Source organism: Halichoerus grypus, chromosome 1 (assembly GCF_964656455.1).
Source record: "Halichoerus grypus chromosome 1, mHalGry1.hap1.1, whole genome shotgun sequence".
Classification (NCBI taxonomy): Eukaryota; Metazoa; Chordata; class Mammalia; order Carnivora; family Phocidae; genus Halichoerus; species Halichoerus grypus.
In genome coordinates, this window is record NC_135712.1 from 144,707,996 (window position 1) to 144,733,251 (window position 25,256).

The 25,256-nt window shown below is 55.5% G+C and overlaps 1 protein-coding gene across 8 annotated transcripts in view; it reads right to left on the bottom strand.

Moving 5' to 3' along the window:
• The window catches only part of VIPR1 (vasoactive intestinal peptide receptor 1), a 33,303-nt gene extending 15,654 nt beyond the window's left edge, over positions 1-17,649 (bottom strand). For 5 of the 8 annotated variants that reach the window (XM_078073132.1, XM_036080293.2, XM_078073138.1 and 2 more), the window contains exons 1-3: positions 16,122-16,322; positions 5,379-5,490; positions 856-963 (exon numbers count right to left, since the gene is read on the bottom strand). In XM_078073132.1, the coding sequence (XP_077929258.1) occupies positions 856-963; positions 5,379-5,490; positions 16,122-16,199 (298 nt within the window). In that variant the 5' untranslated portion in view covers positions 16,200-16,322. Of the gene's footprint in view, positions 1-855; positions 964-5,378; positions 5,491-9,943; positions 9,965-15,556; positions 15,728-16,121; positions 16,323-17,172 lie in introns of those variants that run through there. The other 3 variants (XM_078073115.1, XM_078073118.1, XM_078073122.1) reach the window with 3 other exon arrangements.
• Positions 17,650-25,256: the final 7,607 nt, after the last annotated feature.

Genomic DNA, 25,256 nt, shown 5'->3' on the forward strand with positions numbered 1-25,256 from the left:
CTGCCGCCGGTCTCTTTCCTTTTCTCCCTCCCCTTAGCTCTTTCTGCTCACGCTGGGGCCTCCACTGCATTTCCTTGGTGTCCATCCCGTGGGCTGCTGGTTGTCCCTCTCCGTGATCGCCCCACCCAGGATCTTTCCTACCTCCAGGTCTTCGGACGGCAGCTGAAGTATCACCGCCTCTACCCATGAACACCTGCCTTAATGTTGTGCCTTACCCCCTTCTCCTTGCCAGGACTCCTCACCGTTTATGACATGTGTTTGTTTTCATGCTAAATGTCTCTTCAACTAGAGCCAGGCAGACAGCATGGCTGTTCTAATGCTCCCTGCCCTGTGTTTGTCTAGCCCATGCATATCATACTAGTAGATATTTAAGAAACATTCACTGAATGAAAGAATGGCTGAATATATGCTGGAAGCTTCCTTAGCTAGTCGATAGCAAGAAAGCCCAGTTCCTAAAGAGGCTCCTCCTTTCCTCCTTTTCTTTTCTGCCTTTTATGAGAACATTTACTGAAGCAGAACATGACAAGGTGTGTAAGCAAAGCCCAAAAGGTCGTCGGCACCATGGGAGCCATAATTTAGTCATGCATCTGTCAGTCAATCGGTTATCAATTGCTGAACAAATATTTAGTGAGCCCTTCCCACGTGCTTATCTTTTATGTGAAGAGCTAATCAAATCCCATGAATCCTTCGAAGACCTGATGCCAGCACACCTCTTCCAGGAAGCCCCCCAACCGATTGCTCAAGCCGCTTTGACCACTGTCCTTTGCCTTCTCACTTCCTTGACAGGTGAGGACCCACTCCAGCTGCTACCACCTGTGCTGCCCCAGCTCCCTGGCTTCGATCCAGGCCTCTTACCTTGAGTTGGGGAAAGTAAGTTAAAGATGAGGGGGCAGGCCAAGACGACCACCTGGCCCGGAGGGGTGGCTGGCCAGCAGGTGAGGTTGTCCCACATCTTGCTGCAGCCTGATGGGGGAAGGCAGAGGACACACAGGTCAGCGCGGTCACCGGGTTCCTCCAGCCTTGGGGCCTGAGCCCACAGGCACCTATTCTTCTTCCTCCTCCAGGGTCCCACCTGGAGGAACCTCCAGTCTGAGAGAGCTGGCCCCACCCTGCCCAGGCTGCAGAGGGCCTGTCCAGATGGGCAGCAGGACTACAGCTCCATGGTCCTCAGCGAGAGATGGAGCGCCCCTGGGGGTGTTTGGAAGAGTGGTGGGGGTTTTGTTTGTTTGAGATTGGGGGTCTCACCCTGCATTTATGGGCAGGTGCCAGGGATGTCAGGCAGACATCCTGCAAGGTGTCACACGATAATTAACTGTGTAGTGTTCTGCAAGACTTTCAGATGAGCCCCTGGGCATTTGTGTAGGTGAAAACCTTTTGTAATGACCAGAGCCTAGACTCTTACTCCATTTCGCATATAAACACCAGGTACTTACTGTGCAGATTTAACATACATGGGGTTTTCCAGAAATGCAACTGAGTAAAGGGAGGGAAGACTGTGCTTTGTTGCATGTTGAACATTATTAAGGTTTTGGAAAATCACATTACCTCCAGCAACGTTGCCCGTGGACCTGAGTCAGGGAAGCAACCACTGTCTAGGTCAACCTACTTGGCACATTTCCAGAATGTACAAGGACAGATACAATCTTTAGACTATGTCTTATCTGTCAGTGTGATCGTGCCTGAATACGTGCACAGTATTTCACTTTAAATCACTTCCCTTTTTATTTTTCTTTTACAACCAGAACTTCATTTTTAAAAAAAATGAATGCACATGTCCTGAATTTCGTTTTATAGTAAAGGAGACATTAAAAAATATTTGTCATAAAAGGAGGTGCTGGGTACGATGGGGTGGTGGGGATATTGGGATTCAGCTAGGTCTTGAGGCATCTTCAGAAAATTAAAAAAGCAACACATATGCCCCCAACTCATTCAAACTGTGACTTGCACTGTGGGGTGGTGGCGTTCAGGAGGTGAGTTCAGAGAAAACCCCGCCCTGCAGGTGAGCCCCGAGGGCTGGTTGGTGAAGGGTGCACAGCGGGGTCCCTAGGCGGCTGCTATAATAGGCAGATGCATGATTTTGCCTGTTCGGGGTCTGGGTGCCAGTGAGGGACTAGGACTCCTCTGGATCCCCTTGCCTGGGGGAGAATTCATTGTTTCTTTGCAACCCTGCCGGACCCATAAATTTTCTCAGGAAACCCAAGCCCAAGCCAAAGTCAGTGCCAGTTGCACCCAGCCCAGCCCAGCCCAGGTCCGAAGGTTCATAAGTTCTCAAGAAGGGGGCCTGGGAAGAGGAGTTGAAAGGATGTGCCCACTTGGGGAGGAGACTTGGGACCCTGAGTGCCGGATGGGCTGGCAGTGGGGAGGGGGGCCTTCTGGGGCTGCAGCAGCGGGGGGGCAGTGGAGGCTGGACCTGAGTGCCAGATGGGCTGGTAGTGGGGAGGGGGGCCTTCTGGGGCTGCAGCGGCCGGGGGAGGGCGGAGCTTGATGGCTGACAGCACCTGGATCTGCGGGGCCTGGCCGGAGAGCACAGCCTCCCTTCCTTGGGGGCCCCAACCACTTCTGTCTACTCTGTCTTGAGGCTTCTGTGGCCTCCCTCTGGCTCCCAGTCCCTCCTGCACTCCTGTGCCAGCCTCTCTGGAGGCCCTGGAGGGGTCCACGAGGCCAGGCACCTCCGGCTAGCCGTTCAAGGCCCTGTTAATAATATCAGCAAATGCTTACATAGCCTTTGTATTTGGGAGGCACTGTTCTACTCTCTTTAAATAAACAACTTATTTAACCTGCCCATTTTACAGAGGAGTAACTGAGGTATGGAGCAATAAGGTAACTAGCCCAAGGTCACATCGCTGGTGAATGGTGCAGCCCGTTCACACGTTCCTACGCTCCCTTTCCAGCAAACCTCTTGCACTCCTCCCGTTCTGAAGGGCTCCAGGCCCATTTCTTGTGGGGAATTTTGCCTGCTGGACTGTTTAGTCCTCTGACTATGCTGGGCACACCTTGTTTTGTAGGCCAGTTATTGTGTCTGGGTCCCCGCCAGACTTTGAGCTCTCTGGATCTCGAGCTCAGCACGGAGCTGGGTCCCTGGCCCTGAGCTCAGCTTCCCCAGAAGCGGCACAGGGAGAGGGAGACTGGGCACTGCCCTTCGGGAGGCTGCACTTGGCCTCAAGGACTCTCAACACCACCAGACTGGGCTGTGAACTGTGACATGGCAGGGGAGCCAGGGAAGAAAGGCCATTGAGGGCATGTGGTCAGGGAAGCTTCCTGGAGGAGGCAGCAGGTTTAGGAAGTTGAGAAGGGAGTGACAGGCAAGCAAATGCCAGCGATCTGGAGAGCCCGTTGTCTCTGTGCATGCCCCAGGGAGGCTCCACAGGCCCCACCACATATGTCCCCAGGCCCACAGAGATGCAGGGCCCTGGCTGGCTGTGTGTGCCCCCTGGGGACTGCCACCTCAGCAAGAAAGCAAGCCTGGAGCCTGGGGTGGGAGGTGGTGAGGCAGGGCGGGGGGGCTTCTGCTCTGCCATTTTATAGGCACGTGTGCACCGACAGACACACAGACGCGCACTCCCAGACACAAAGAACCACAGCCGTACATGCAAATACACATACACGTATGCTTACTTGGACATGGAAAGACCAGGCACAAGCAAACAAAGGCACAGAGAGACCCATGCAGCTCACAGATACACACGCAGAGACAGGAGTGGGCATACTGCAGATATTCACACTCGTACACACACATGCACAAACCAACACACAAAGACACAGTGCACCAGGCCTAGCCAGGCTGACAGAGACACATGCCCCTGCCACACAGAGACACTCAGAGTCTGACATGGGGCTTTACAGATCCCAGAGGCACAGGCAGCTCCAGACCCACGTGGGCCAAGAGCACACATCTGGATATGCACGAACATGCACAGAGCCCCACAAGGTCACGGGCAGACTCATCGCCCACAGACGCATTCTCGCACTCCTCGGATCCCAGGCCGCCTTCCTGGTGACAGGATGTTGGCACCCGACAGGTGCCCTGTGCCAGCAATGACCTCATTGGGATCACGAGGGTGGCTTGCCCTCGGGGCCTAGGAGGCACTGCAGTGGGGCCTGGGATTCTGGGGTCTGGGCTTCTCTGGGCTGCCTGCAGTCCCAGACCCCACTGCTGGGGCCTGCTGAGGCCCGTCTGCCGCATCTCCTGCCTCCCTGCCCTGGAGGGTGGGGGGTGGTGCATAGGCAGTGGGTGGTCTGGCCACCCCTCCCCCAGGGCTTAGTCTGAAGGCCCCAGGAGGCAGGGCTCTGCCCTTCCTTAAGAGCTGGGGGAGGTAAAGGCCCTCCAGGAGGCTACACACACTCCCTTATGATGCAGGAGGCAGAGACTGGGCACCAGGGCCAAGAAGGAGGGACCCAGGAGGGGTTGCATAACTGTCAGCCTCAGAGAGGTGACAGGAGACTGGGGAGCCCGGGGGGTGTAAAGATGCTCCCTACTCCTGAGCAAGGTGGTTACATAACTGCAAGTGTGGCCTCAGGGAGGTGACCTGGTAGGGACGCCCAGAGCAGGCACAGCCCCCCAGCTGCTCTGGCCCTTCTCTGCCCTCAGGGAGCCTCGAGCTCCATACCCACCCCCACTCCTCATAAGCAGTCTGCCCAGGCACCTCCCACCCCCCACCCCCCCCGAGTCTCTCTGCTTCTCCACGTCCTGCCCACCCTTCCGAATCTGGCTCAAGGGTACCTTTCAAAGGGAGGTCTCTAATTCCTCCCATTCCTTCCCTGGGCAGCCGTGCCAAGTGCGGGGCACCAAGGGTAGAGGGTGCTGTCTGTCGTCTGATGGGATGGTCCTGCCGGCTCTGGGCAGCTAGGCAGTCTCGGCCTAAGGGTGCCCCTGGCATCACCCTTCCCACCACGAGGCTGGAGCTCTCCCACACCCCGTCAGGAGGAGGAACTGGGCCCCCATGTGTTCAGCCTCTAGGTTTGACTGTGACTCGTCTCATCAGCTGGACAATGAATGAGCTGATGGTTCATCTGGCCTGCTGAAGGTGGGTCGGGCTGGGGAAGGAAGTGTGTGTAGGTGGCACGTCTGGGTGCAGAGTCTGGGATTGGGAGGAAGGAGCTGGACCTCAGAACCCCCAACCTAGTGTGTTCTCCTTGGTTAACAGCAGGGAAATCCCAGACCTGGGGCAGGTGGTGGGATCAGAGAGGCCTGTTAAGGGCTTCCTGCTTCCATCTGGTCCCCCAGCTTCTCCCAGCATCCTCTCCTCGCCCCTAGCAGCTCCACGGTGCCACCCCACCCGACATGTGTGGGAGGAATGTGCCTGGATCTGGGCTCACAGTGTGATGAGAAGCAGGGCTCCCTGAGGGGTCCGGGGCCCTCTCTTCCTGCTGGCCCTCACCTGCTGTGTCATTCTCCAGCTGGGCTTCCTCCAGGCACCTCTTGTGCTGCACCTCGATCATCCGCAGATGGTAACATTCCTCCTCCCACTGCAGGTTGGTTGCCTGGCCACCCTGGGGGACAGAGACAGGGAGGGGACCTGTCATCCTCATCAGTGGCCTACCCTCGCATCCACAGACTCCAGGAACATGAGGCCCAACAAGGCCTGTCACTTGACTGACCCAAGTTCCAGACAGAACCCCAATCCCAACCCCAGACTAAAACCCGACCCAGACCTGGATTGGACCCAGAACTCCTGTCCGCCGTCCCCAAAGTTGGGTCTGCCTGGAGGGCCCTGTCATGGCTTCCTGGTGGCTTCTAACAGTGCTGCAGCTGTAACAACTTGGTCTTTTTCGGGGGGGGGGGGGGGGGACTATGGCATTACTCTGGACGATGATTGGAGGGCCTCTCTCTGGGGCCCAGAGCTGGCCCTCGGGACTCTGCTACCCTCCAGCCTGGGTTGGGAGTCCTGGGTCCTTGCCTCAGTCTCTCTGGATGAGTGGGGCCCAGCTAGTGCTACCGGGTTATGAGGAGTTAGGTCCCTGGAGCCAGGCCTGGGAGGAATCCAGGAGTCTGGCTGCATCTTCCAGGCTCTGTCCCCATTCCAGGAGGCTGTGCTCAGTCTCCTGGGTCACCAGGCTGGGAGGAGGACACTGGCCCTCCTTGCCCAGACCTCACCTGTTTTCTTCTTAGCTTCCAAACGATTCCAGCTGTATCAGATCTAATGAAGGAGGGGAGGTTTCAGGAAATACAAGAGGCCCCTCTAGGATGGCTTGCCATCCCATCACACCTCCTCTGCCTCTGCCTCTGCCTCTGTCCCTGCCCCTGGGAGGTGGGGACAAGGGATGGGAAAGCCCACGCCTCCCAGCCTCCCCTTTGCCGCACCCTGGCCAGGGATCAGGGATGGAACCAGACCTGCCTGCTGGCGTGGGGGGCAGGCGGGCATCGGCATTGGGGCCAACATGTGAGTATGGGTGATGGCTGCCCAGGGACAGACAGGAAAAAACAGGTCTTGAGAACTATTGGGTGGGCAAAGGCAGGTGAAGACCTCCATGGAGGAACCACTGAGCCGGTGGAAACTTCTGCGAGTCTCTTTGGCTTTAGGGAAGTGGCTGCCACCCCTGGGCAACCCCATATCAGTTTCCTTCTCCCTGCTCAGGGAAGAGAACGCCACAGTTCCCCAACAGGGCCGTTGGAGAAAGTTCAGCAAGGCAGCTCCAGAATCAAACACTCTTGGTGTCTCTTCCGTCTTGTCCCTCCTGCCCTGGGACAAGGTCCTCAATTCCCTCAAATGGGCCTCAAGCAGCACCCCTGCGGACTCAAAGCCATGTTGCAGTGGGGCTATGGAGGAAAGCATTTCCTGCCTTCTGGCCTGGTACCAAGGGTGTGACTTTGACCACTGTTCTAAGTAAGGTGACCCCACAGAGGGATAAGCATCCCAGGTGCCCAAGAGCTCTCTATTGCTGTAGAGGAATGGGGTCCAAACAGAAGCTGGACAACTCAGTGCTCAAGAGGCTGCACAGCTGAGTCCCTTCCACTCAACACTCCTGTCCCTTGTGGAGGCCTTGGTGGAGCCTCATTGTCACAGAGTCCTTGATGTCCAACTTCCCCATACTTGGCTAAGAACCACAGCTGGCCTAGCCCAGGTGCAAGGGAAGGCCTCATTGCCCAGGATGCCTTTCAGACTTCCCAGCACCCAGGCCTCACCTGCCCATGTGCCATGGGCCTGGAAGCCCCACAGTGAACCTGGGTTCCATCTTGGACTGTGAACTTTATCAGCCAATGGAGGTAAAGACATGAGCTGGTAAATCATTTAAAACTTGGCATATGGAAAGTAACACAGATCTATTATAGAGCAGGATATGGTTATTCGTATAATTGTTTCAAAGAAAATACATGGGATTTGAAGGATATGAGCTGTGGTCCCTCTTTGGGGTCACATGCTTCCCTTCTTGCCCCAAAACATTACTCAGACTCAAACACTCGAGATGCTCTGTCTTCAGTGATCTGTGGCCGGCACATGCTGCTCAGACATGGGAAGAGGGGTGGCCAAAGGACCCCAGAGGTGACTTCTGGAAGAAGAACCTGGGGACTGGCTCATGTCCCACCATTGGTCTGTCTTGTCTGGAACACGCTTCTCCCCAAAATGCCTTCCCAGCCCTACTGCCCTCCAGCAATGCAGTTTGTTCTGCCTTCTGGCCCCCTCCCAGCCTCGCCTGTGTCTCCTGCCCATTCTCCACAACCCACCCCCCACCCACAACATGAACATGGGATGGATGGTAGTAGACCATCTGTTGTTGCTGCCTTCTACCACCCTTTACCCTCCTCTGGTGCCATGTCCTCATCTCTATCTGGGAAACCACCTCCTTCCCCACTCCTAGTTCTTGGGGTTCCCCACTCCTGGTTCTTGGGGTTCTTGGTGTCTTCTAAGAGGTGATCAGACTTGAGCCCGTCAGCGCATTCCTGGCCTTAGTGCCTGGCACATGGCCCAAGTCAGGCTGCTCAGAGCCAGCAGGCTCATTCCTGGGACTTTGGATTAAGCGATTAGACAAGTAGATTTGGTCTTTCCAACTAGACTGGAAACCTCAAAGGGTGCAGGGGTTGGAACTGCTGCTACCATCTTGTTGCTTCTTGTGTTGTTGTGGAACACAACAATGAAGGCCACACGGGCAAAGGCTGAATAAAGACATGGAGGAAAAACTGGGTCCTCTTGACATTATCTGAGTCCCTGGATGCAGCCATGCCTGAAAGTAATCCTGTTTCCAGCAACATGAGTCAATATTTTTGCTTATTGCTTGAGTAAGTTGAGTTTTCTATCCCTGTAACCAAAAAAGTTCAGACTTGTGCTCTGAGGACAGGACAGTAGATGCCCTCATTTGCTGGGTCCTCTTTTTCTCTCTTTTTTTTTTTTTTTTTTTTTGAGAGAGCACGCAAGTCAGGGGGAGGGGGAAAGGGAGAGGGTAAGAGAAAATCTCAAGCAGCCTCCATGCCCAGGGTGGAGACAATGCAGGGCTCAATCTCACGGCACTGAGATCATGATCTGAGCTGAAATCAAGTGTTGGATGCTTAACCAACTGAGCCACCCAGGCACCCCTTTGCTGGATCCTCTTAAGCCAGAGCTGTGGCCATGCTGTTTGCCAAGAGATAATTCCTTTTCAATCACCAAGGGCACCATAGGATTCCTAGCAGCTTCTGCTTACCACTCTCTGACGGTGGAAGGATACTGGGTCAACTTCTCTAGCCAACTCTGCCTGCCCCACCCAGCAGCATAGCCACAAAGCCTTTCCTGAATGGCAGTTTGCAGAGGAGGGGCAGGAGGCCCTGGGGTAATCTGGCAGTGTGGGCTGTCTCTGAATAAAGTGAGGGTAGTTTGGAAGATGCGCTCAGTCTTCACCCCAATTTAGCTGAGTGTTAGACCCCATCTGCAGAAGGGTAGAGGAAAGAGAGACCCAATGAGGGACCTGAAATCCCCTAGCAAGTGCACATTCCTAGATGGGACCTGCATCTCTGACCACTAGTGTGGACTACATCAATCCCGCTCCATGACCTTGCCTTGGGCCATCTGGTCTACCATTGCTCTTTGGGGGACAGGGCCAGGGCAGCTCCCTGTAGCCCTTATCACTGAGGAATTCAGGCAGACTTTGAACTTCCTCTTCCACTTATTTCCCTATGCTAAACATCCTCATTATCCCTCTGGACTCGACACACTAAGTTGGAAAATTCCCAGCCAGATACAGCCAAGCCTACTGATTCTAGGAAAGGGTTCCAGGGTGGGATATAGCTGGGGTGTGGGCTTCATAGAGAATGGGTAGTAGAGGTGCGTCTTTGAAGAGGTGTAAATTTGATCATTAGAGGTGGAGTAAGAACATTCCAAAAAGTAGGAGCAGTGTGTACAGAAGCATGGAGGTTTGAAAATGCCTAATACACGCAAGGTTGCAAATACACGGTGTGGCTGCAGCGAAGGGTCCTGAGGCATCGGGAGACAAGTTGTGGGACACAGGCAGGGGCCAGGCCTCATCAGTTCCTGCCTGGACAAGTGTACTAGCTTTCAGCCCCACCACCTGCAACCCAAGTTCCCCAGGGCCTAGGAGTCAAAGCCCACACTTCAAAACTGGCATTCAAGGCCTTCCCTAGTTCTACTATTGCCTACATTTCCTGACTTGTCTCCTGATGCCCCACGTGAAAAGGAGAAAGCAGGGCTTTCTCTCAAGCCCTCACTAATTCCCCTGCTGGGCTGAGCTCCAATGAGCTTCAAGTCACCTGACCTTGTGGGTGGGTTGAGGTGGAAGTTTCAGGCCAGATGGAGCCCCCAGCACCCTCTCTATCACAGGAGTTCCTGAGCCCAGAAGAGGAGACCCGGGCAAGAGCGAGGAAGTCTTTAGCCTCCCTTGCACCTGGGTCCTCTTCCGTCCCCTGCCACGGTACTGGCTGGATGTGGGAGGTTACGGACTGGATGTTGGCAGGAGAATCCTGAGTCTCTGGTTGGGGGCAGGGATTAACCAAATCTCGTTAATTCTGCCTGCTTACCTGGGTCCCTCCTCTCTATCCTCACTGTGAGGGTCTTGGGAGAAAGTCCAGGTGGGGCTCCCTGAGATCTGGGGTCGGGTGCAGATGCTGGGATTTGTGGCTGTTAGATGCTCGGGGCTCTGAAAGACAGGGAGAGGGGCTGACTCAAGTTTTGTGGGTGCCCTACCCACCCCTCAAGGGGAGCTTGAGCTCACAGCTACTGGCCTGGAATCAGAACCCTCAGCCTCATCCAGGGCCAGAGAACTGTGGCAGTAGAAGCCGAGGGAGCCTGGTGAGGGAGCAGGAGTCCCTCTGAGGGGCAGCTGGTTTCTGAGAGGGGTCTAAAATGCAGCAGGCTGTTGGATTCGGTGAGGCAGAAGAAAGAACCTCCTGCCCGCAAATTGCCAAGCCCTGGGAGCTACCCTGAATGACTTGTGCTTCTGAGGCTTGTCGAGGAGGGCCCTTTGCCCCTGCCAGGGATGACTGGGGAATGGGGGAATAAAGAGCAGGGGTGGTCCCATTTACCATTCCCCCATCACCAGCTCATATCCCATGATTTATTTGAGCCTCCTCCCCCCATTGAAATAATGGGGCAACAAAGAACCACAAAGGGAAACTGAGGACCCTGAGAGAAAGCAGTGTGGTCAAAGGCATGCAGGACCCCAACCCAGCTTCCCAGGCTGTGCCTTTCATTCTGGCTTTTGTGTTTGAATTGGTAAGAAGATGGAGAGGGTGCAGTGGGGGAAGGAGAGAAGGAGACAGGGGGCAGTGGGGGGTGGGGCACAGGAAGGTGAGGTAAATCATGGGATGCAGAAGTCACAGAAAAGAGGAGAAACATGCTCCCAGCTTTGCAGAGGGCACTCCAAGAAGTTGAAATAAGGCCTCATCCTATTGGGAAGGGGCACAGGGGAGACGTCTGGGGGGAGGGGAACGTGGGCTAGCTTGATCTGGGTGGTGGCTACACAGCTGTGCACACCGTGTGACAACTTCCTGACCGGTCACTGCAGATTTGCACATTTTACAAATTAAAAAATGTCTCTGAAGTCCTGGGGCAGCCCGCAGCAGCTATGGCTGCTTTGGTAGAAGCAGCTCCTCTTGGTGAGTCCAGAGGTCCCAGAATCAGACTGCCCGCCACTTCCTGGCTGGGTGACCTGGGGCAAGTCTCCCCACCTCATCTGTAAAAGGGGGACAACGACAGCACCATCTACTTCCAGGGCTGTGTCCAGGGTCACATGTCAAGGACACCAGGGGACCGCCAAGAAAGGTTAGCGGTCATTGCCAAGGGCCCAGCCAGCCCCTCGCGCCCGGCTGGCCTTGCTGTCTGCGTCTGGACCCGGGCCTCGCCACAGCCTGGGCATGTTGCAGAACGCCAGGCAGTCTGCCGGTCCCGCCAGCTGCCGGGTGGCCGCTGTGCCACCAGAGGGGAGGCCTCGAGTCGGCCATTCCCTCACCCCTTACTGCTGATTTCTCCCCCCTCCCTATTTTTACATCCTTTTGCCAATAATCTGAAGCCTCCCCTTTTTGAATATCCAAATTTTGCCAACCACACCCCCTCCTGGGAGAGGCCGAGCTCTGGGTGGTATGCGGGGGGCGGCCAGGGGTAAGACAAAGAGGGAGACCCAGGGATGCTGGTGTGGGCGTGGGGCAAGAAAGAACTTTCCACATCTCAGGGTGGTCCCAGAGCAAAGGCTCTCATTATTAGAATACAAGCTTAAAGATGTTCCATCGGGGGTTAAGCCTGGCCCCATCTTTAAGGGCCCTTCTGGCGGGGCGTCCTTAGGGACACGAAGCCTCTCGGGGATTCTTTGTAGAGGATCACTGTGGCGATGGCCAGAGAAGCAGGAGCAGCAGGGGCTCAGGTTTAAATCCTCTGCCTCTTGAAAGCCATCCTGGGCACCCCGGGGGGAAGAGGACTCAGTTCACACACACGGTGTGTGGGGGGGCCACCGCAGAGCGCTGTAAGCCAGCATGAGCAGACATACAGAGTCGGTTGGTGACCTTTTCCCCTTCTGACTGATACAGGAAGAACTTGTTTTTCAGATAGCAGGAGGCACTTCCTAAGAGATACAGACCCTCATATCATGAGCCACACGAAACTCGGGTACAGATAAAGACTGGGGCCCTGTCCGGGGAAGGGCTTGATGTTCACCCACCCACCAGCTCGCTGTACGGGCTCATCACAACCCAGGCCAGAAGGATCCTTGCAGTCAGACCCCTCCTATCACCACGCAGCTTGGGGTGCTGGACCAAATGCTGTTTGGGGATATCCAAACATAAGATATTAAGGAATGCCTGTTCATTTTGTTCGGTGTGGTGGTGGTATCGTAGTGATATAGGAAAATGTCCTTTGGTTTTAGAGAATGCATCTTAAAATAACGTGTGGTGCAAGGTCATAATGTCTATACTTGATGTTAAAATACTTCAGCCAAAAAAAGGGAAATGATGCCAATATTAATTGTTATGGGTTATCGGTTGTCAAACCCAGGGATTGGGAGGGGACGAGCACGGGACGTTCCTATACTGCCATTTTGCTGATATCACCCCAAGGACTGGCTATTTCCATGCTCATTATATTCTTCTCTCTCTCTCTTTTTTGTACGTTTGAAAATTTTTTTCACAGTAAAAAGTTAATTTAAAAAACCCATAATGTGGTGGAGAGATGAAGCTGTGTTTCTTTTACTTCTGAAATACATCTAAGGTATGGGAGCAACTCTGCACATATTACACATTTGTGTTGGGAAGTCCAACTGGGGAGGGCAGAGTGTGGGAGGTTGAGCAGCAAAGGCAGGGAGAGAGGGACAGGGCTTCATCTAATCCCCTAGCCCCTGCCTGCATCCCTGGCCAGAGGGGCCACAGCGAGGGGTCCTGCGAGTGACAGCCTCGACGTAAGTTGGGTGCCATTGGGGCTGCCCACCATGTGAGGAGACTGTTGTCTACCTCCCGGCCTTCCCTGAGATGACCCTTCACCCACCTGGGCCTGGAGCCTCACCCCCACATTGCCTGGCTACCTCATGAAGACACCCCTGTCTCCAGGGCTCCTGAGCTGGGGATCAAGAGAAGAGATGGCCTATCCCAGGTCACACAGCACTTGGTCCTCCCTCAAGTCTTGCAGAAGGGGGAAGATTGTGCCCCAGTCACGGGGTGGAGCTGGCCTCCAGCCCAGCCCTCTCTTCCTATTTCTCCTGTGGGGGGGGGGGAGGGGAGGGGCAAGATTCCCACCCTCCCTTTTGTGATGAGGAAACCGAGGCCCTTCCACAGAGATCAAACATGTTCTCAAGGGCAACTGGCCATTGCCATGGAGTAAGGTGAGGACCAGTTCTCATGGCTCCAGAAACATCAGGGAGGGCTGAGACTCAGGGCGCCAGGATGGGAGGCTGGAAACTTCTGAGGGGAGGTCACTCTTCCAGCACAGTCCCCTAGGAGCCCCGTGTGGGCCTGAGGTTGTCACTCCGCTCGAAGAGGAGGCCGGACCCCACAGTAGCCGTGTTTCCTAAAGCCCACAAGGTGGTCTGCTGGGGGCCAAGAGGGCCTGGGCAGCTGTGGACAGCCTCTAGAGAGGCTGAGCCCTTCAGGAGCAGGTGGCCAGCAACCTGCCTCAGAGAGGAGTTAGGAGGAGCCAAACCTTTCCCAACCCCTGGGCCATCCCAGCTTCTGCGGGCGTGGGGGGAGCTGGGGGCTTCTTCCTCCTTCTGGGACCAGGCCCATTGGTCCTGCCAAGAGAGGCTCTTTTATAGTTTCTGGTGGAAGGTTGGCCCGTTTGGCCAAACTCTTTAGGGCACTGTCCTGCCTCCCCCAGGGAGCCTTCCCTGACTGCTCCTCTCAGAGACCCTTGCCTCAGGGCTGGGAGGCTGCACCCCACACACCCCTGGGCTCTTCCTCGTGGGCCACTGGCTCTGCTCTCCCTGACCAGCCTGAGACTCTTCCCAGGGCAGGACCTGGATCTGCTCCTCCTCTGACAGCCCCCTCCTCCCCCGCCCCCGTTCCTGGGCTGGGCATTGCCCCCTGTGCCTGCTGTCCAGGGGGTAGGAGCTGTGGAAGCCCTGACAGGTGGCCTTGGGGCAGACTTCCTCTTCTGAGACACTAGAGGTTTTCTTTCCTTTTTTGCTTCCCTGTTCAGAGATCCCCCCTTCCCTGACTGAGGTCAAGGCACCATAAACAGGAGTGATAAGGCCTTGGGCCTTTACACTGAACTTTTGCAGCTGCCATTTTATGGCTCCAATAACGTCAGCCCCCCTCAACCCTGAGTCTGGCTGGAGCGGGATTGCCTGGTGTCCCTTCAGGGTGGGAGCTGGTGGGGAGGAGGGAGAAGTGGAGAAGGATGTGGGGACTCCTTCATTCCAGGCTGCCCTCATCCAGTCCTGGGTGTGTCCCTTCTCCCTCTGCGGGCCCAGCCCTGCACGGCTCTGTGGGGGACAGCGAGGATGACAGACAGGATGGTCAGAAGAGCCCAGGCTGGGAGGTGGGTAGGGCTGAAGAGTGGGGTCAGAGTGGGAAGGGCTGAGTGGGCTGGAGCAATCAGGGAAGGCTGTCTGGAGGAGGTGATGGAGTAGGGTATTAAATGAATAAAATGTGGAAAGACAGGGGAGGCGTAGGCATTGGAGGAGCCAGGCTTGGATGGCCTCAGGAGGTGGGGGCAGACGTGGCTGAGAAGGAAAGGAGACCCTGCTGAAAGCACCCTGCCCCTGGGCTGAGAAGCCTCCAAGGCTGGGGAATGGGGTACCAGTGGTAGTCCCAAGAACTGTGGCTCATCCAAGGAGAATGTGAGTGGTCAGAGCCCAGTGGGGTAAGCCAGAGGGCTGTGGGTAAGGCCTGGAAGCTCCATGACACTGAGGGGCTCTGAGTGGTGCAGAGGTCTGGAGCTGTGGCCTTAGGGCCAAAACCCGGTGAGGCTTTGAGAGCTCAGGAGGTGGGTCTCATGCCTCTCAGTGGGAGGAGGCGAGGCTCCCACCAATTGTTATCAAGTTCTGCTCCCAGGACAGGCAATGAGTTTCTCATCCCCAGGATGTCAAGACATTAGCTAGATGGGAACACAGAGATTCCTGCTTCGATGGAGGTGATGGTAAGGGAGGTAATCATGGGATAGAAGACACTAGGTGATCAATATACTCTACCCACCCACCAGTCAATGTGAGCTGGTGTCAGATCTGAGACCCACTTGGTTTTTAGGCTCTGACTAAGCAGCAAACCCAGATTCCTCAAGTCTTGGGATAGGGAGAGAGAGAAAATCAACCTCAGTCCAGGACTGATTAGTGGGGGACAGGTGTCATTGGGACTCATTTTGCCCATCTGTAAAATGGGCTTGGGTGGATTCAATGAGTCTTGAGGTCTTCCCTGATCTTAGAGGGAGATGATCCATGCATCTCCCGCCTGAATCAGCATCTGTCCTACAGGTGAGCCACCCAAAGTGACACACGAGGATACAGCCACGTGGGGGGGGGGGGCTCACTGGCACACATACATCAAAGGCATACAGACACCTATGTGGGGAGGAAGCAGAAGTGGGAGAAAGAGGACGCCACTGCCTCTTGGCTGTGTGCACCTTGCTCAGCTTTCTCCGAGCACATGTCCGGCCCTTCCTCATAAACACCGCCCTCAACCTCTCACTGCCCACCACCTTCCACCTTGGGCTCTTACCTGTCAGCTCTGCTCAGTGGGAGGGCGCAGGAAGGGCCTGTCAGTCAGCCACCTTATCCCAAAAGCCCTTTCCCAGCGCTGGGTCTGCGGCTGAGACGTCACTCCTACACGTAACACACAGCGCCCCACCGATACCTCCAGAGGGGCACAGCACACAACGACGACCCCCACAGACACCCTCTCTGCCACCCACTGTCTACCAGGCCTTCCATTTCAATCGACCACAGTCCCCCACCCTGCACCAGCACTGACTTCCCCGCCCCACGCACAACGCAGCCACTACACCGAAGGCAAGTTTATGGAGCACGCTCTCTCCTGGCGCCCCTCCACCGGTGTCCCAGATCGCCGCTCTGAGCGGGCCCTCAGCCCCGCTGGGAGGGACTAGGAGCGACCAGGACCCCACCCCTCGGGTCTAGATCCGGTCCGAGGCTGAGCTGGGAGGCGAGACCCGGTGCTCCGTGCCCCGCATTCCCCTTACACAGACGTGCGCACAGACGGCCCGGCTCCCACCGCCCCCACTCCACCCGCGGCGGCCGGGGCTCTGGGCTGCCCGGCGGGCACTCACCGCGGGGCCGAGGGCGCAGGCGAGGGCGCTGGCTAGCACGCATAGCCAGCCGGCCGGCGGCGTGCTGGTCGGACGCATGGTCCGCCCTGAACCTGCGGCAGGCGGCCCGGCGCCGGGAATGGGCGGGCAGGCGGCGCACCGCGCGGTCGACGGCGGGGAGCCCCGGCAGAGTGGCGCGGTCGCGGTGGCCCTAGCGCTAAGAGGCGCAGCTCGGTGCTGGAGGCGGGCCCCGGGGGCTCGTCTGACAGGCGGCGGGTCTGGCCAATGGATCGGCAGAGGCGGGGCCGCCGCTCAGGTGTGGGGCGGGGCTGGGGGCTCTCCCGCCAGTGGGGAGTCCCCGCGCTCCCTCCGCCTATCCCCCCACGTCAGTCCTCAGTCGCCTGGAATTCACAAGCCTTCACCCCTTCCGACCTCATCCTCGGGAGTCTCGAGACCCCAACACGCCGCATCCTTCCCTGCTTAGCTCACAACGTTTCCAAGCGCCTGGATGGCATCTCCCACTCCCGCACGCCCCCTCAGCCCCGCCCCAGGACGCTCTCCACGTCCACCTTCAGAGCCACCTCCTCCAGGAAGCCTCCCCATTTCCCATTTCTGCGCCTCGGATGACTGGTAGGGGCGGGCCGGACTAAGAGACAGGACATGTCACTTCTTATCCCCCAGGCTGTGGGCTGCGGCCTTAGTAGGGTCCTAGGTTGTAAGAGACCCGGAGGTGGGGCACGTGGTTTGATCCATTTTCAATCGCCCCAGCTCATCCCTCCTCCCGACGGGCCGAGCGAGGGGAAACAAGGGCGCGAGTGAGGCCCGACTCTGGGTTCCTCGGTGCCCCCCCTGAGCCCAGGCGACCCGGCAGGGCGCGCTTGGCACTGGCTGGGCTCCCGGGCCCTTCACGACCAGAGAGTGGAGTGTCGTGCTTGAGGGAGGATAGCACGTCCGCGCCCTCGCGCGTCTCGGCCCCGGCACCTCCCGAGGGAGGCTGGGCCGAAGTTCCAGCGCCCCCGCGCGGGGAGGGAAGATCTGTCCCTGGTGCTCAGGACCAGGCTGCACAACCTACCTAAAATGAAGCAGGAGACTTCCTCCTCCTCCCGCCTTCCCTGCTTTACAGCCGGGGAAACTGAAGTGCAGAGAAAGGCCTGGCCTCGGGCCGCCTGCCTCTGGTGCCTCGCTTCCAAGCCTGAGCGGGTCGGCCGCTGGGTGACAACGGACCAAGCTTGTCTCCACTTCGCGTCCTCAGGGCTCAGTTTTATTCGTCCCTAAAATGAGGCGACGGTTCAACCAGCGCCGCGCCCCGGGAGGTCTTCTTGTAGACCAAGAGCAGGTGGATGCCTTGCCCTCTTTCCGAGGGCTCGGAACGGTGTGATGGAGGCTGGAGGTGGCGGTGGTGGCGGCAGAGATAGGGTGGATGGTGGATGAATGTGATAAGGGGATGACAGTGTCCAGTGGAGAGGCGGGGACGACTGGCGAGTTCCCCGGGCTCCCAGCGGGATGCAAGGCTGCTTGAAGGAGGTCCAAATCCGGGAGCTGGCTGACCAGCAGGTGCGTCAGAGTTCCCTGCAGACCCACCTGGCTTCCCTCCTTACAGCGCGGGGACACTCCGCCCGCTGACTTTCTGGCGTGGGATGAAGTTATGGGGAATCAGGGAAAAGCCTGAAAGGGATGAGCTCCCAGCCCGTCCTCAATTTAGGTTTATTTGGGGTGCTAGCATTTGCTTCCTCCTTCTCTCCCTCTCTCCCTGCCCCCCGCCCTTGCACATTTATTAATAGCTTGCAGTGTGCCAGGCTCTGTGCTGTGGGTAAGACATTGGGGCCTCTTGCCAGAGGAGAGCTATTGTACTCTCTACAATTTCCACCTCCTTCCAGATGGCCTGGACATAAACCCTTCCCCCGCAGGGAAACAGGGGAGATGCCTCTGCCTCTGACCTGGCCATTCTAGGGTTTGGACCCAACCCCTTAGTGGAGGATGTGTTTGAAGAATCTCCAGGCTTCTTGGCCATCTCCGCTTCTGGGGGCCAGGTTAGGCTCAGGAGCTAGGGGTCCTTGCCTCCCCTTGTGACCCTGACAGAACCCCTTCTCAGGCCTCAGTTCCCCAGCAGGACAGTGGAATTGGGTCCGAGTTCTGGGGAGTCACCTCTGCTGGCACAGTGTCCTAGGAGTCCTAGACATGAATGGCAAATCCGTGGGCTTTGGCTCTCATAAACCCTTGCTCACTCTACACACACACACACGCACACACATGCACACGCACATGTACACACACCACCTAGCCAGTCGCAGAATGCTGAAATCCCATCATTAAAGCTTGTCTCTTGGTCTATTGAAGTTCTGCTGTCTCCGAGGACCAGGATCTTGGGTACTTGAGAGTCCTTTGTGATGGGGGTGAAGATTGGGGAATTAGGAAGGAGCCAGACCCCACTTTGCCACCTGACACTGGCCCAGCAGGGAATCTTAAGTCTCCCAACCAGAGACGGGCTGCCTTTCCCCTTGCTCGGGAGGGTGGTCCACAAGAAACCTCTTTAGCTTCCTGGGCAGGCTAGCGGCAGTGAGGTTGACTGGCAGGGCCTCTCCACGCTCAGGCAGTCCCCTGGCTCCCAGGAAGGAAGCAGGTGACTAAGGGAGAATAGTTTCCCTGCAGATTCTTTGCCGTGAAAATTACTCCTTTGTTCTTTCAGAATTGTTCCCCTGGGGGACCCACCCTTCCTTACATATCAAAAGGCACAAAACAAATTCAGAAGGGAAAGAAGGAGCAGAAAAAAAGAAAAGAGCAAACACAAACAAAAACTTAAAGAATTCAGCCCGGGTTAGATTTGACCACGTTTTTTACTAACGGTTTCCGCTTTTTCGGTTCTGTGTTCGGAGGCCCAGGGGGCATCACCTGAGAGTCCTGAGGGATCTTATAGGGAAGCCATCCTTTCACGGGTCCAGTGGTCTGGGAAGGCTTGTGGGGGGGAGGGGGCCAATTTCAGAAGCTGAGGGTTGGGTGGGGGGCAGGCTACCTGAGGGGGTAAGAAGCGGGGACTTGGATCTTTGTTCCCCATCTGGAGTTGTCCTTTGCTTCAGCAGTCCAGGCTTGGGGAGGGGGCGACAGCCACCCTCTGTCCCCCGCTCCCCCATATCTTTTTGCATTGATTCCTATTCTGAGGTGTCCCTTCCTGGATCCCCTGTCTGTGGCCCAAACCTCAGAGCCCTCCGGGCTGCCGGCTGACTGCCGGAAATCACAGGGGTGCAGAAGATGGGGGGAAAGAGAGAGAGGCAGTCACTTGCCATTCCCCGTGACGACAGGCACGGCAGGAAAGAATCTGCAGTTACTCATTTGGAGCCTGCCTGGCTTCCTGGCTGCCTGCCTCATTCCTGCACTGAGTGCCACCCTTGCCTCCCCCAGTCCTTCCCCACGTCCCTGAGTCGTGCGCTCACTGCTTCAAGGCTCCCAGCTCAGGAACTCCCTGGTGGTGCGGTGCTGCGGTAGAATGGGAAGGGCGCCTGGGCACCACAGTGTAGTTTTGGCCTGCATGGGGTGGGGGTGGGTGTTGGGCAGGCAGGGATCTGGCCTGGGGGGTCACTGCTCCAGGATTCCCCTTCCAGAGCATCCACATCGCTGTGTGCATGCAGCCTCTCTTGCCCTTCTTTGGGGCCCGTTCTTCCTGTGAGAAGATGCATTTTCACCCCAAGCTGTGGTTTGGTGGAGGGCAAGTGGGGCCCAGACAGGTATTTAAAGAAACGATGTTCCATCCGTTGTCCCTTCCCTAACAGCCGGCAGCAAGTAGCATTCCTTTATCCCGTGTGTATCGCCTAGCTACACTGGTGCTGGACAGTGACGGGCTCTGCAGATGCCTCTAGGAGAACCTAGCCCTGCTTGGTGGGGGGGATCCTGGGGGGAGATTCTGGCGGTGCTAGAGCTGCACCTAGGAAGAAACCAAAGTTCACGGGAGCACAGGTGATGGAGGGAGAGCTGTCCTGACATGACACGTGGGGACCAGTTCTGGAATGGCCTCTACCATCCCTTGGTCCTGGAGGTCAGGGCTCAGAGGGAACAGAGGGGACGGTGCATCATTTCAGGCCCTCCCATGAGCAGATGCCACGATGGAACTAAGACGGTGGAAGTTTGTAGGTGGCAGGGGAACCCTGCGAAAGATAACGGAGGAGAGAGCAGGATCAGGCAGAGCCTCTGCAACCTGTCAGCCAGCTCCAGAGCAGAGATGGCCCACAGAGGCCTTAGTAACTCCACTGTGCTCAGTCCATGGCTGGGAGCTGTCTGCGAAGAGCAGGACCTCAGCTCCAATGCTGGGGTAGATCCTGAAAGTGCCACCTCTAGGGGCATCAGCTCACTGCGTTCCTCACAGCTGAATGGCGAGTTTCTTTCTTTCTTTCTTTCTTTTTTTAAAGATTTTATTTATTTGACAGAGAAAGATACAGCAAGAGAGGGAACACAGCAGGGGGAGTGGGAGAGGGAGAAGCAGGCTTCCCGCGGAGCAGGGAGCCCCATGCAGGGCTCGATCCCAGGACCCTGAGATCATGAGCTGAGCCGAAGGCAGATGCTTAGCGACTGAGCCACCCAGGTGCCCCTGGCGAGTTCTTTCTTGAAGGAAGGTCCAAGTGATGCGTGTCTAAGGCTACCACAGAGGGGAAACTGAGGCATGGATAATGAAGGGAGCCGGAGCACTCCTGCTCCGGAGTCAGAAAGAGGAGACTTAGGTCCTACTCTCAGGGAGAGCCAAGTCCGTCTGGGCACACAGAGGGATGACTTGAGAAAGAACTCCTTTCTTCAAAATCCCAAGGCTCAGTTCAGTCCAAGGGGTCAGCCGTCTGTCATCGTGCCATCTGGCATGCGGGTCATGGTGCAGGGATTCTGGGAGACTCTAGAAGGGGAGGAATAGTGTGTGTGTTAGCAGCTAATAGCAGCTACAGTCTCTTGGTCACATGCTTACTGCAACGTCTTTGTGCGCGGGAGTGCATGTGAGCGTGTCCATCTATAAGAGCATGGTGTGTCTGAGAGCAGGGCTTGGCCAGTGTGTGTTGGGAGGTGGAGTCAGGGGCAAGGTTCTGGGTAACTAGGGGCAGAGAGGGAATGAATGTCATGGAGAGTGCCCAGGACCACAGTACCAGGGTGTCTCTCAGAGCTCATTCCTGGGGCAGTGGACTCCCGTGGGGGTTGGAGCACTCCCACACCAGGAAGAGCTCAAACTAACCCCACAGGAGATCTAAATTTACACACTCACCTCCCCACTTCCTGGCCCTGTGTTCCTGTGAATCGGTGTGTAGCTGATCTCAGGCAGAGATTCTGGAAAAGGAAGATAATGTGGGTGGGACAAGACAGACATGGGGTAAGTAACATAATCGATGTCATGAGAGAATAGTGTGTGTGTTAAAAATGTAAGGGTATCAATTAAAAAAAAAAAAAGAGGTCTCTATGTAACTCCTAAACAGCTAGAAGAAGGAAAAATTAAGAAAACGCTACCAGTTCAATAAAAGATCATAAGTACAGGGGAGGGGGTAGGTTAGAGACAAGAATACATGGCAAATAAAAACAAAGAATCAAAGATCAGGAATAATTACAAACACTAATCACCACAGTCCATGTGACTGAAGGAGAATTTAAGACGGAAAATTTGAGAGAGCTAGTTCATATTATTAGCATGTTCAGTCTATCAAGAAGATGTTTGGGATTATTATAGGAGAATTCTAAAACCTGTAAGAAACAGATGATTTTTATGTAATCAAACTGCTCGACAACAGCAAAGAAGACAGACTGTTTTCCAAGATATTTTATGGGGTATCATCATGCTGATATTAAAACAAGACACAGAGAGCACCAGTGGAGAAGACCATAATTCTGTTTTATAATTTGCTGGATGTTAACAAATAAGGAATTTTACGAATTATGTTAATACATAATTCAATTTAGCGTTTAATGTTTAATTCACGTTCCTACATACACATCGAAGCAAAAATGGAGACAAAGGATGCACACCATGTCCGCTGGGGTGGGGAACGGAGGGGGCAGGCCTGTCGTCAGCGGACGCCCTCAGACAGGATGCTGCCAGCCATTGCCTGGTGGGGTGGGGGCCCCGGGGCCCAGGAGGTGTTTCTGCAGAGGCCAGTCTCACCTGCCAGGTGGGAGCTGAGACAGGAGGAGGGAACCCTGGCTGGTCACACAGAGACTGCTCTTGAGAAACCAGGTGTTTCCAGAAAGGGATGGGCTCAAAGTTGGGCTGACGTGGGCCACAGAAGACGGAGCACAACCTGGGCCTGGAAAATGTCAGGCATGACCATCATCCTGGTCCTTGCAGGGCTGGGGGGAAAGCATCCAGCTGGCTTCCTTTGCCCCATCAGCAAGACCTACAGTCTGACCTGGGGCCTTTGCCGCAGCTACCGTGTGACTTCCAGACCGAAGGGTGGGCTCGGGGACTGGGGCTTGGCTATGGTTGAAGATTGGGCAAACAGAGCAAGGGACTTAAGGGGAGGGTGGGGACAGCCTGTCTCTGGTCCCTCTTCTGTCCCCCACCCTAGCCATCGATGTCTAGCAAGGAGGCCTCTGGGGTCTTTACGGCCTGACTCTGCCCACAGGTGGACAGCCATACTCCTTAATGCATCTTACTATCATCTTTATTACTGTTATGATTATCAGAACCCCAACCACAGGCTGTGCCCTCTGATTTCTCTGGGACTGTGTGTGGACAGCCTTCCTGTGGCAACAGGCTATGTCAGGGTCCCCAGGCCCTCGTGAGAGGGGCAGAGATCCCGATGGCAGCCCACATGCTGGTGTACCTCCCCTGGGCAGGGACCGCCGTCTGAGGTCTGCGGTCTGGCGCAGCCCGGCTGGGGCCTCACTGGAGCCAGAAGCCCTCAGTTCCCTTCCTTGCCATCCCCTTCACGTGGGTGGGACTCTCAGTCCACAAAGTCCCAGGTCCATGAAATACAGCTTGTCTTTATTTTCTTCGAATTAAAATTAATATCGACTTGATCCCCTCATCACACCAGATTGGCAGAAAATACAACTTCAGCCTTTCTTTGGTTCCAGAGTGCCTTGTGCTGGGAAAGTATTAGGGAGCCCCTTCCTTCTCTATACCCTTTGGTTATTGGGCCTTATTGCTTGATTCCAGGACTCTCTCATTAGCCCAGCCTTTGTGGTGTTGAGGTTTCAGGGCCTGAGAATCTTGGTGGGGCCGGTGGTCTTGTGTCCAGGGTCCAGCCTCCCCGTATAGACTGCGGTCCCCTTCTTGAGGTGGGGAGCGATGGGTGCAGGCAAGGAGTTTAGTGCTGCTCAAGGAAGGCAGTCCCAGGAAATCCCAAGGAGGTCTTCCCCTTCTCCTCCCCTTGCAGGGTCAGCTCCCTCCTAGCTTCAGCCCTGCTCTGTGGGGAGAGATCATCTGCCCAAGAGAGGACTCACTTCCAGGGAGAAGAACAGCAAAAACCATGTCATGGTCTCCTTGCCAAGTTGGGCCCCACCCCACCCCTCCCGAGCTGGGCCAGAACTGCTGAGGTACTGTTTTGAGGAGTGTAAGTAGCTCCTGCAACAGCCTTTCTTCTCTGGAAGACACTTGGAGGGGGTAGCCCTCAGCACGGGGAGAACAGGCCTGGGAGGCTGGGAGGGGGTGGCGACTGGCATCCCCACTGCAGAGAAGCAGCAGCTGGGTGGGACCACCTGCACAGGTCTGGGAACCAGGCCAGGAAGATGCTAGCTGGAGGAGAAGGGAGGTGGGAGGAAGAGAATTGAGGAAGGAAACATGGGGGAGGGATGGGGAAGGCAGGCTGGGGGTGGGTGGTGGTGGTTAGGAGTCGGGGCAGAGGAAGGAAATTTGGGAGGGAGGAAAAGAATGAGCAAGGCAGGAGGGGGGAAGCCAAATGCTGGAGCTAGGGGGAAGTCTTGTAAGGGGAAGTCTTCTCTGGCAAGCCCATCCCTGCTACCCGCCCCTTCCTGTTTCATTCAGTTCATCTGCATCTCATCCCTCCCCTGCTCAGGGCAGTAGCTTCCTCATAACCTCTGGCTCCTCCCTGGCCCCCTCACTCTCCTATCTCAGCAGCCAGGTTGATTTTTATTATTTTTTTAATTTATTAAGAAGAGCTGCAAAATATACAAAGTAGATAAAATAATATAATCAGCTCCCTCGTTTCCCCCATGACTTAGTTCTTTCCCTGGGTCCCCATCCCAACCTCGATCATTTGGAAACAAGTCACAGATCTATCATATTATCTGTAAATATTTCAGTATGTCTCTCCAAAGGATTTTCTTTCAAAAGAAAAAAAATGACCACAATAGCGTGATCACACAATACAATTTTACACCTAACCCTCCATTCCTTAATAGCATTAAATATTCTGTTGTTATTTAATATCTATTTTTTGCTTTATAAATGCTTTTTTTTTTCTTTTAAAGAGAAAGAGCACCTGTGCAAGAGTGACGCATAGGAACGGGATGGGGAAAGGGAGAGAGAGAAAGAATCTGAAGCAGGCTCCGTCATGCACGAAGCCTGATGCGGGGCTTGATCTCACCACCCCGAGATCACAACCTGAGCCAAAATCAAGAGTTGGGCACTTAACTGACTCAGCCACCCAGGTGCCCCTAAATGCTTAAAAAAAAAAAAAAAAAAAAAAAACTCAAACAGTTGTTTGTTTAAATCAGGTTCACACATTATAATTTAATACAGAGGTGCCCTCCATCTCTCCATCCCCTGCAAACTCTCTTTGGAAGAAACAGGGTTGGTCCTGTCCACCTGCTTCCCACAGTCCGAGTGTGCTGATGGCATCCCTGTGCTGTTATTTAACTTATCTCTCCAAGACTGGTGATTTTAAAATACATTTGAAAACAAGTGAGATCCTGTTGCTCCGCAGTTCCAGGTGCCTGCGGACCCTGAGTAAGTGCCCCGTTGTCGCCCTTCCCCTCTCCTCTTGTCTCTTGTCACACTGGCCTCCCTGCCTTTCCAAGAACTCACTGCTGGCCCACTCTTGCTTTTTAGTCTTTGCACTGGCTGTTCCCTTCGCTGGCATTGCTCTTCCCAGAGTATCTGTCCTGAATCCTGCAAAGAGCTCCCCCCGTCCAACTCCTGGGTCCCTACACAGTCTACTTTCCCCCATTCATTCACCACTTTCCAAGGTACCGTGCCCTTTAATTATTTGTGAATCTACTTTATTACATTTTATTGTC